The sequence below is a fragment of the Clarias gariepinus genome, chromosome 9 (assembly GCF_024256425.1).
Source record: "Clarias gariepinus isolate MV-2021 ecotype Netherlands chromosome 9, CGAR_prim_01v2, whole genome shotgun sequence".
Lineage (NCBI taxonomy): Eukaryota > Metazoa > Chordata > Actinopteri > Siluriformes > Clariidae > Clarias > Clarias gariepinus.
This window is the reverse complement of record NC_071108.1, coordinates 18,454,950-18,467,015: the sequence shown is the minus strand read 5'-3', so window position 1 is coordinate 18,467,015 and position 12,066 is coordinate 18,454,950. Positions and strand designations below refer to the sequence as shown.

Below are 12,066 nucleotides of genomic sequence, written 5' to 3'. Positions count from 1 at the left end.
ATAATGATCAGGAGCAATGTAAATGCTTAGAAATGTAATTTCAATTGCTTAACCATGAGGGACATCAAGAGTGATAGATAGATAGATAGATAGATAGATAGATAGATAGATAGATAGATAGATAGATAGATAGATAGATAGATAAAGAAAAAGTTTACATGAGAATGAGCTAATAGAAATCCATTACTTTTTACATTTTGACTTATACCATTTTTTATTTGAAATTTAATTTTCAGGTGTGCATTGATTCTGTGCAGCAAAATTTTGAGCAATACAAAAAAACATAGAGCATCAAACTGGTCAACAGTTACTCAAGCCTTCAATATAAGAAAAGGTGTTGATCCTAAACAGAAATAGTTTTTACTGAAAGGTTTGTGAGTTCTCTTACATTTTTAGTTTGTTTAATATCCCAAATCAGCAAATCAGGAATCTAAAATAGGCCACAGAACATGATTCAATATAATACCGCTGCAAACATTATTAAACTTTGTTTTACTTTAATTTTACTTTACAGTTTAACATAATATGACATAAAAATCTGCAGTTTAATTCCTATTTTTTTTTTTCAGAAAGCAGAACATAATTAATGAGCCAATATATTCTTTTCCCTAAACAAACTACAACACAATTGACTTTAACCATTAAATGTATAACTGATCTTCATTATTGAAAGTCCTGAACGGAGCAGTTGGCATTGGTAGGAATTGTGTATATCCTACGAAATAAACAACATAAATGTCAGGAGATAACAAGAGTTTTCCTGGGAGAAAGGATGGTGGAAAGTGCTTATAACTGAATACTTAAAAACAATCAAGAAGTAAAGCAATCATTTTAAGTCTAATTTAAGATGACAATTCTTTTCTAGAATTGTTAATATCTTAGCTTGTACCTGAAATGAGAGCTTAATGAAGCTTGTAGCCTACATTTGCCAGTGATCTGATAGAAAAATCAATAGGTATTAAATGGAAGAGTCTGATGGTAAGACCTGGATAGATCTGTACATGTTACATGCTTATCATTAGTGTTTATATATATGCTATTGTCAACATATGAAATTATAGAATTAAGTAACAACAACAGTCAACAGTTATTTTAAGACACGACAAAGGAAGGTCAGCTGTTTTGGAACAGTTCTAGCAAGAACAGTATTGTCAACTGCATTTGCAAAAAACATCAAGCACCATGATAAAACTGGCTCTTGTTAAGACCATCACAGGAAAGAAAGACCAAGACTTCACTACAAAAATCACCATATAACAGCATCTCAGTTTAGAGCTGTTATAAATGTTTTACAGAGCATTTGTAGCAAACACTTCTTAATATCAACTGTTCAAATGAGATAATTGCATATTTTGAATGTCTTTATCAGGAAAAACAATTGATTTAGAAGTTGTGTTCAAACTTTTAAATTGTATATATATATATATATATATATATATATATATATATATATATATATACACCAGTACAGTACCTAATCATTTTGATGTTGTCACAAGTCACGTGAGTTATCTTTTTTGATTTGAAGCATGCATCTCGCCCACCATTTTCCTCACTCATGTTTAGTAACCTGAAAGTTCTCCACAAGAGGCTGCTCATTAGCTCTACAGGACAAAAGTCACACTTCTAACCAGGTACCAAAACCTTTTAAGTAATTAAAGGGTTCTAGAACGACCCTGAGCAACTACTGCACAGTTTCTGCATAAGTAGTGTTATTTTTTTTTTATTTATATGACATTTAAAGGAACTTGGCCATTACATAAAATGAAGAATGTGAAGTAAACCATGCACCATACACATGATTTTAGCATTAATTTAGCAGTAATTATTGGTTGGCAGCTTTAGACTCTTTGCCTGCTGGGCCCTGTCACAGGGGGCTGTGGTGCACTGAATATTCTGGTGCCTTTCTATCAAGGCTAGCATTCAGTTTTTTAGTGATTTTCTGCTGCATTGGCTTTTCTGTGGGATTAGAACGGATGGGCTGGCCTTTTCTCCCCACGGGCATGGGTAAGCCTTGGGTGCCTATGATTTTGTCACCAGTTTACTGGTATATAGTTCATCATCAATGTTAATGTTATAGCTTATCAGTTATTATTGGACAACCTGGCAAATCCATCATAACAAGTCTGCAACAAGAATTGTGGAGCAAAATTAGTCAGGGCTTTGTCTTAAGAAAATATCCCAAACATCAAACATCCTTTGTATTAAAAAAAAAATAGGAAAATGACAAAATTGTAGCTCTGCCTAGAGTACTGCAACTACCAAATGTCAATGATTGGATAAGGAGGTTATTAGAAAATCAATTCAAGCTTTTTGAAGAAGAACCCATTCATCACATATGTCCTTACTGGTTACTTTAACAGGAACCCCTGTATACCTGCTTATTTATGCAGTTACTTAGTTATTTAGTTTATGTTCAACTCTTAAAACATTCAAACATTAGAATTGTAATGTAGTTGGTGCCAGTTAGGCTGGTTTGAATATTTCAAAACCTGCTGATCCCCTAAGATATTTTTACTGAGACATCCCTCTCTCTCTCCCTCATACACACACACACACACACACCACAAACCCCCCCCCCCCCCCCCCCCCCCAAAAAAAAACTATTCTGAGAGCAAAGGGTCTGTAGGCTAAAGCAGCTTGTTTATGAGAGATCAGAAGAGAATAATTATACTGGTTTGAGCTGACAGTGACATCTATAGTAACTCAAATGAGCGCAACTGTGGTGAGCTGAAAAGCATCTCAGAATGCATAACACATCAGTCTTTGAAGAGGATGGGCCTAAACATTAGACAACAACATCAGGTTCCACGCCTTTTAGCCAAGAACAAGAATTTGACGCTAAAATAGGCACAGACTCACCCAAACTGTAAGGACTAAAAAAAACATCCAAATTGTTAAGACTAAAAAAAGCCAGGTCGATAATCAGCAACTTTCTGATGAGGCTGTGCCTACGATCACCTCAGGTTTTTATTTTATGCATGCTAAGATGCTTCTATGCCCATGACGGTTGTAAAGTGTAATTAGTTGAGTTACTATAATATATACTTCCTGGCAACTCAAACAACTTTGGAAAATTTCCTATGCTCTCCTGTATCACCAAAAAACAAAACATTTTAATATGTGTATGTGCTTTAAACAATTTTGTGTGCTCTCTAGATACTATTGTAGAATTCCCAGCATTGGTGAAATATTCAAACCTGTCCCTCTGGTACTAAAACTGATGCCACAACCAAAGTAACAGTAATCACACTTTCATTAGATGTGTGATCTAATTATAAATCTAGTTATTAGATCTAGCTATTAAATTATATTGTTTCTGAGTCTCCTGTTGTGTGTGAATAGGTGTTTAACTTATTCCCTATGGTAGTATAATTTTTTATTTATTTTTTAATACTACGCATTTCTCTAAAACAGAAACTTATCCCATTCTTAGCTTTCTACAATTTCAACATGACACACTCTGCCATCAGGTATTGAGAATATGGCCCCTGCAATGGACCACAATCTCAAAAACGGCATGCTGGTACCTCTGCTAGGTTTCTGGCACATCATTCCTGCAGTACACTAGAGCCCTGTGAAGTGCACCCCAGCTTTGAGAATGACCTGCCTTATGCCCTGTCCCCACACTGTGTCAAGTTCCATGCCAAGTTCCGTGCCGTGTGCTCAAATATAGTTTGCAATATGTTCACAATAAATATTGAGTGACGGCCACTGCAGTGCATCACAACATCATAGATGCCTTCTCTTTGTGGGTTCAAAAAAACTTTATTACTTTCAATTATAAACTTTCTAAAAAAAATAGAGTGGTATCTCCCCAACCCATTTCCAAAGAGAATGGTATGGGAACCTCCTTGCTGCTAAACTGAAATAAGTGTTTTAAAAAAAGACAGCTATGCGTACGTATAGGCTTACCTTGCAAACACTGATGGCCATATAACTTGTGGTTGTACCATGATTTTTACCGAAGATCATATTACCAAAATTTGTTAAAAGATTGACAAATCTAATATGAACCAGTTAAATGAATACCAGGCAATGGCCATTTGTTTTTCAGATAATCTGTTCATCTGTAATGCAGGAAAGGCATAAACAGCTAAAATAATGAAATTAAATGGCTCCTATTTAAAGGTATATCAGGACTGGGAAGCTTGACTTTCAGACAAGCAGGGGTGGACAATCAGATATGAAGCTCATGGGGAAAGGAAAGGTAGGTTAAGTAACATAGAAACACACTGGACCCCTGTTGGTTACTCATGCAGCACTGCGCAGAACTTTTACTGCAGCTTTTTAAAATGCTTCATTGTGGTCAGTGTTGTTGCGGTTAATTTATTTATTATTATTATTTTTTTGTAATTTGAGGATACATAATGTAAATTTTTAAATACTGTGGGCAGGATTTGTAAAACATTAAAAAGTAATACTGTTGTATTTAAACCAGACATTCAGTAGCACCAAGCTTTGAATCCACACCTAACTATTACAACAAAACTCTGAACTAGATCTGGGTGGAATATAGCATTATCTTACCATGCCAAAATTTTACTATTGCAGATTGACAATACCCTGTGGTTTCGGAGATAAGAGTAAGGAAAAGTGGGGGCAATAGCCAAATGCTGAATACAAGTGGTCTGTAGCCGCTATGTGCTGGTATTAACTATATAAATAATACTTATATTATATATGTTTTATGTAACCCAATAGGGTTTGATTCCTTAAAATTTATGCAAAAATTAATTTAGGACTAAAATAAATATAAACAAATATATAAAATTATGAGCTGTACCTAAGCTCATTATTAATTAAACAAAATTACATAAAGTGCATGGAGATGCAGGAGGTAGGAGACTAAATAAAACGTCATCTGTAAAGTCACTTCACCTTGATTACTATATTGAAAACACTACAACAACAGATTATTTGATGATTCACCACTTGAAAATCGATTGTTTTTCGAGAATATGCGCTCAATTCAAATCACAAACAACAGAAAACAAGTAGTGTTAAAGAGGTGAACCAATTATGTTATAGTACTGTATACAAGGAGTTTCAAACAAAGGCCTAGTCCTTCGAGATCAAGGATAGGTCAATGCTTACCTATCTGCCAGCAAATATATCAGAACAATAATTTCAGGATAACATTTATCTATTATTATCAAAAAAATTCAAGGAAACCTATTAAAACCCAATGTGTACAGGGCAGGGCCAAAAAAAAACTTGAATATGTGTGATTTTGCGATCCCAACAATCTGAAAAAGCGTTATGCTTCTGTAATGGATATCATGATGTTAGGATCACTTTGTCTATTAACGCCTGCATTTACAAATGCAGTTTAAGACTTAAGGAAGACATACATCAACACTGTCCAGAAGCAGCAAAAACTTTTGGGCTCTGTTTCTTCTGAGATCGACAGTGGCACATGGGAAATGTGTTTTGTGGTCGGCCAAGTAAACATTTCAAATAGTTGATAGCTGTCAAGTCAAAGAGGAAAATAACCATCCAAGCTGTTATCAGCATCAGGTCCCGCATCAGTCATGGTATGGGGTGGGCTAGTGGCCGTGGCATGGATAAATTGCATATCTGTGGGGGTAGCATTAATGCAAAAAAAATGCTCATTTTGAAACAACATATGTATAATAAATAAATGTATGTGCTATGTCTTAATACACTCACCCTCATCATTAGTGACGGCAAAGTGTATTTACTTCTGTTCCCAAAAGTTTAAAAACATCCAACATGAAAGTAAAGATCTACTTGGGACCTTGCACTAAGGTTTATAACACATTTATCTGTTTTTACATTTGATAGTACTGTTTGTTTACTGTATCAAAATGTGTTTCTGCCATAAGGTATTGAAGAAAGAATATTTTCAGAGAAAAATTACAAAATATAAACATCTGTTTCCCTTTCTTCACAATATAACGTCTTAAAGCCCCCATCTTAGATCAACTAGTTGAACCAAAACCAACAGAATCAACATTAACAGTAATAAATTTTTTAACAATAATTAACAGTATTATTATTATCATTATTATTATCATTATTATTATTATTATTATTATTATTATTGTGGCTAACATTCATTATCAATATTTACTGTTATAGTGTATGCATGTACTCACTCATTCATCTCATTCATCTCATTCATATTGCTTTTAACCTGTATACAGGATCACATGGGGCGTAGAGCCTAATGCCAGGATACTCACTCATCTGAAACCTAGGGCACGGGGTATCGTACACCCTGGACAAGGTGCCAGGGCACACACACTCACTCACACACTACAGACATTTTGGGAACTCTAATTAGCCTATTCAGCATGTCTTTGGACTGTGGGAGGAAAACAGAGTACCTGGAGGAAACCCACCAAGCAGGGGGAGAACATACAAACTCTGCGCACACAGACCTAAGGCAGGAATCCAGCCTGGACCCTGGTGTGTAAGGTGACAATGCTAAGCATTAGGCCACCGTGCTGCTGGGGTCCAAACCTGGTCCATCATATTATGGGAGTAAATTTGGAAAAGGCTCCTCAAAAACAAATTAATAATATTGTTAGGTGTTCACACACTTTATGTATTTAAGTTTACTATCGACACTACAGCTTATAAAAAGGACGTGGCCAACAGAAAGTGTGCAATAAAATAAAAATAAATTCTAAAATAAATAAAATACAATAGCCTTTTTTAAATACAGCCTTAATTTCAGTGCTCCAGATATGACGCCGTCCTTCAGGAGGAGGGATATCGATACCGGAAGTAAACACCAAATCTCAGATTACTGCTGTAGGAGCTCGTCACCCAGAGATTACAGACAATATTTAGTCATGCAGTGGGGAAATATGTGTTTAAAATTATTTTTTTATTTGACATTGTTCGAAACTGTGGTTTATTCCAAAGCGAAAGTGGGTCCGAAAGTAACGGATAAGGTGAGTGGCGTCCTCTGGTTGACATGTTCTGAAATGCCGACGTTACCGCGGCGTTACATCCTACTGAAATAATAATAATAATAATAATAATAATAATAATAAACACACCCCGAAAGTGTGTTGGCGGAAAATTGTTATAACATTAAAACATACGTTTTGTGGTAATGCGTTTCCTCTTTAAAGCGTTTTCCTGCTTTAAAAAAAAAAGCTGTGTAGAAAACGCTGTCCGTGTTAGCCTGTAGTGCATCTCTGAAATGTGCAGCTGCAGGACTGGGTATATTTTAGCAGCTCAAAGCTAACTTACGAGCAACGCATTATGTATTATGGAGGAGCACACGTACAAGACTCCTTACTCGAGGCTAGAAGCGTGTAGATACTGCACAGAAGGTAGCGGTGACACGTTTTAATCTAAAATCACGTCCTACCTGTCAGTGCAGTGTGTGACCGAAGGTGGCGCACTACTTAAGTACATTTTATTACCGGAGTGTGCACATCACCTTTTTCTTACACTCACTCACTCACTCATCGTCTATATCGCTTTATCCTCTATACCGGGTCGCAGGGTGCCTGGAGCCTATCCCAGGTGATTAGAGGCATGAGGCAGGGTATAACCTAGACACATGTACACATGCACACACACGTTTACACACTACGGGCAATTTGGGTCGCCCAATCTTCATATCTTTGGACTGTGAAAGGAACTTTAGACTGTGGAAGGAAACCAGAGTACCCGGAGAAAACCCACTCCATGCACACAGAGGCTGGAAACGAACTCAGACCCAGAAGGTGCATGGCAACAGTGCTAACCATTAGATCACCATGCCGCTGTTTTTCTTACACATCTGAAATAAATCATTCTTTTCAGTCGTACGAATGACAAGGTTTTCATATTCTTTAGTAAATAGGCAAGAATAATAAATAATGTTTCGAAAACATTATAAAACATTCATGTTTTTCTAACTGAAAATAATACTTTTTATTAACTCTTCCCCTCTTCTATAATCTTTCCTGTTGCAGGTGTTTTTTGACATCACTGTAGGAGGACATGAAGTTGGCAGAATTGTGATTGGGCTTTTTGGGGAGGTTGTGCCTTTGACTGTGAAGAACTTTGTTACTCTTGCTTCTGGAGAGGTAAAAGAGGTAGTGTGTGTGTGTGTGAGTGTGTGTTTTAAACACATAAGATTTTCATTATAATTTCATTAAGTATAAAACTTTCATATTTGCAGTGCAATTTTTTGGAACTACTACAATATATCATAATGAAAAGAGGGAAAGGAATCCTGTCTAAAACGATGGTTTGTATTATGAAAGCTTTCAGTCACATGTCCTTTATTCACTTTCTCTTTATAGAAAGGATACGGTTACAAAGGAAGTAAGTTTCATCGTGTCATCAAGGACTTTATGATTCAAGGTGGGGACTTCACAGCCGGAGATGGAACGGGAGGTGATGTTTTACTCTAATTCAAGCATCATTTCTAGATAGTTAAGATAAAACTTCACATAATTATTAATGTTTTCATGCTCTCTCATAAGTGATAATTTGCATTGCAGGTAAAAGCATTTATGGAAAGACCTTTGCAGATGAGAACTTTAAGCTGAAGCACCAGGGCACTGGCTGGGTCAGCATGGCTAACGCAGGCCCAGACACCAATGGTTCACAGTTCTTCATCACATTAGCACGGGCTCCCTGGCTGGATGGCAAGCATGTTGTCTTTGGCAAGGTCTTGGAAGGCATGGTATGTTTATGTATATTTTACAGTTCTTGACCTACCAAATGTTTGTTAATATAAGGCAAATAAATGTAAATTAATTACTGAATAATGATAATTATAGAACTTATCTAGCATACAAATCAGTTATTATATTCCACAAATTGCAAATATGTTTCTCTTTTTCCAACTCTCCAGACTGTTGTTCACACCATTGAGCTCCAGGACACAAACGACAGAAATATGCCCTACACAGAGTGCGTTATAGTAAACAGTGGGAAAATTGAGGTTAAAACGCCATTTGTTGTAGAAGTGGAGGGTTGGTAATATCTCACACACTGTAGCTCTGGACTTCTCCATTCCCTACTTTATCCTAAACAGTATTAGAGTGGAAAATTAATCTATGTCTACTAGATAGTTTTTACTTTGAAAAAAGGAAAAGCAGCCAATAAGTCATGAACAAGTTTGGAACATTCTTCAAGACTGGGAAACATCCCAGATGGCTCAAGAAGCTGGTCCCCAAGCATGTGCAAAGCAAACATAAGTGTAATTTGACAAGTCTGAAATGTGAAAATGAAGATAAAATAGACAAGTTTATTTATTTTAGAATTCTATTGCCTATGCTATTGAAAATAGAATTGGTATCATGTAAACCATTGTGTTGTATGCTATATTGCTATCCACTTACCATCATGCTGCTTAATCTCAAAGTTTCTAATAATTCTCAGGGTTTTAGTTATTCACCAGACTGCGTATAGTGGTAAAAGCCCATGTGGGTAGTAAAGCCCATTAGCCAGTTGTAGAGTTTCATATAAAAGTCAATTGGACAGAAAACTGTCAGTCATTTACCTTAAGTATCCTCTTTAGTTATTACTTTTATTTCATTTGTCTCTTGAAACTTAACTTAATTTTGGTTGGATATACATATAATATAATTTAAACTAATAGAAACAAGAGCCTATAGTAATAAAGGAACAAGGTAAGGATGAACTATATAGCACCTATATTTTTACATACATGCAGTTTGTTTTTATGACATATGGCTAAACATATAATTTGATTATATAATCTTAATAATTTAAAGACACATCAATTCACTCATGTGCCAAATATGTATGTACTGTACTTCAGTGGGGTGACACGGTGGTGTAGTGGTTAGCACTGTCGCCTTGCACCTCCAGGGTCCACATTCGATTTCCCGGCCAGGCTTGATTCCCGTCTCTGTGTGCATGGAGTTTGCATGTTCTCCCCGTGCTTGGTGGGTTTCCTCCGGGTACTCCGCTTTCCTCCCACAGTCCAAAGATATGCAGGTTAGGCTAAATGGCGTTCCCAAATTGCCCATAGTCTGTAAATGAATGTGTGTATGTGTGTGTGCCCTGCGATGGATTGGCACCTTGTCCAGGGTGTACACTGCCTCGTGCCCTAAGCCTCCAGGGATAAGCTCCAGGTCCCCGCAACCCTGAATACAAGATAAAGCGGTATAGAAGATGAGTGAGTAAGTGAGTGTGCTTCAATGTCAAACTAGTGTAGTCTGAAAATGCAGTTTCTAAAGGTTCCAAAGTAAGGCATATTTGTCTATAATAGGAAACTAATTAATAAATGAACTGAAAATCCTGGTGCCAAAAAAGAAATACATTTGAACACATTATGTCAAGTACTTTAATTATATTTTTAGAAAATGTTAAAGGTTGTCTAGTCCTACTTCATACACTATTTTAAAGAATACACAATAAAGCCTTTATACAATATATTAAAAACAGCCTGGTGCATTTTTTTTTAAATATATATTTTTTTATTATTGTACTAAATCCTTGTCCATGCCTATTTTATTTATTAATTCTTAACATTTTAAAACAAGCTTTTAGTTTTATTTTTAGTACGTTCATTAATTAAACTTTTCTAACCTAATATGATTTATTTTACTGCCTGACACATAAATATAAAAAGTAAAAATAAAAACATTTCAGAAATGCTACTGTACTGCAGATACAAGTATAAAGCTTTGGTTAAAAGCAAGATTGCTAAAGGTAAATTGATCATATTGTATTGGCATTAATATTACACTATGGTTTAAAAGTGTGCCAGTGCAATGGCGAGTTTTCTATTCCATGACAAATTGAAAAATGTGTTGAATTTGCAGTGGGTAGCTGTACTGTAATGTAGATGTATTATAAGTCTACGATCAAAAGACAAAGAAGAAGTATACCACATCATCAAGCATAGTAAAGCTAATGTTATGGCAGTCAGTCCTCAAAATGTCAAATGATAAAAAAAAAAAAAAAAAAAAACAAGGATCTGAGTGACGAGGACTAAATGCCATGCTTCAATAAGTAAAAGCTGTTTTGGTGGCACAAGGGGGACCTACCTGATTTTACAATGGTGGCTTCAAAGTTGTAGCTGATAGGTTGTGTGTATGTTTTTAGGTGGACAAATATTTATGCATGTGTTATAGTTATAATAGAGTATACTTTTGTTTTATGGAAGACAACTACAGGTATAATAATGCATTGATTAAAACAAACATAATTGTTTATTAAATTGTTTACACTGTTAGATTTTTTTACAAAATTGCATCAGTGGTCAGTTTTGAAACCTCGTATGAGTTTTTTAAAGCCAAGATTAGCAACTAAAATTTGACATTTGTGAGACAAATTAGATCACACAGCACTCACTTTTCTTTAAAGAACAACTTCTTTAAGGCAGATAGTATAATAAACCAACCATTGAACAAGTGCTAAAAGCAACTAAGAAATTCTTATAGAGATTTAGAGGTGTTTTGGAATATATCACTGAACCAACAAAAACATGTATGAAGCTGGAGTTGTGTCTGGAGTGGGACTGAAAGAGGATGTGAACTGGATGACAGGCTTCATTACCAGCTCAGCGCAGCACTGCAGTTGGAGTCCCATAGGGGCCCTGCTGCTGCATGATGGGACAGTTTTCTGGAAAGGTCAAAATCAGACAAATCAGCCCTGCACCAAGCATGTTAAACTGCTGCTGATAGAGCCAAGCCTGGAGCTTCTTACCAAAAAATTAATAGCTATTTTAATAGGTGGGTGGTTGGGGGAACTGTGAGAATCACATTATTCCAAGTTTTTTATTGCATTTTTTTTCTTTCTGGTTAGGGATACAGTGGAAAATCTGGATGGGTTGCCAGGTCATTGTAAAATGTCATTTTATTTTATTTTATTACCTTTTTATTTAAATTTGTTTTTTGTTTAATAAAGTAAAATACAAATATTTTTTATTTAATTTAATTGTTTTATGTTTTATTTTATTCAGCTAATATTGCAAAGTATACTTGCAGTTTAAACACACCATAACAATCTTCTCTTAAAATGTCACTATTTCTTTTTTCCTTTTTTTTTACTTTCTTTGAGTCATGAAAGAGTGTTCATGAAAAACTATTTCTCTCTAGTCTAGTCTCTATT

General features: G+C 35.5%; 1 protein-coding gene across 2 annotated transcripts; it reads left to right on the top strand.

The window, feature by feature from the left end:
- Positions 1-6,756: 6,756 nt before the first annotated feature.
- On the top strand, positions 6,757-9,288 carry ppic (peptidylprolyl isomerase C). 2 transcript variants are annotated; one of them, XM_053504772.1, is made up of 5 exons: positions 6,757-6,926; positions 7,944-8,057; positions 8,277-8,370; positions 8,478-8,662; positions 8,834-9,288. In XM_053504772.1, exons 1-5 carry the CDS (start codon positions 6,825-6,827, stop codon positions 8,960-8,962), a joined length of 624 nt encoding a protein of 207 aa, XP_053360747.1. In that variant the 5' UTR covers positions 6,757-6,824; the 3' UTR covers positions 8,963-9,288. The 2 variants fall into 2 exon arrangements, with proteins under 2 accessions (XP_053360747.1, XP_053360746.1); XM_053504771.1 differs by having other exon boundaries at positions 7,944-8,066.
- Positions 9,289-12,066: the final 2,778 nt, after the last annotated feature.

Coding starts and splice junctions, on each gene's coding strand:
- ppic (XM_053504771.1), top strand. CDS start 6,825: ATGCAGTGGGGAAATATGTGTTTAAAATTATTTTTTTATTTGACATTG. Junction 6,927..7,943: donor GTCCGAAAGTAACGGATAAG/GTGAGTGGCGTC, acceptor TTCCTGTTGCAG/GTGTTTTTTGACATCACTGT. Junction 8,663..8,833: donor GCAAGGTCTTGGAAGGCATG/GTATGTTTATGT, acceptor CCAACTCTCCAG/ACTGTTGTTCACACCATTGA.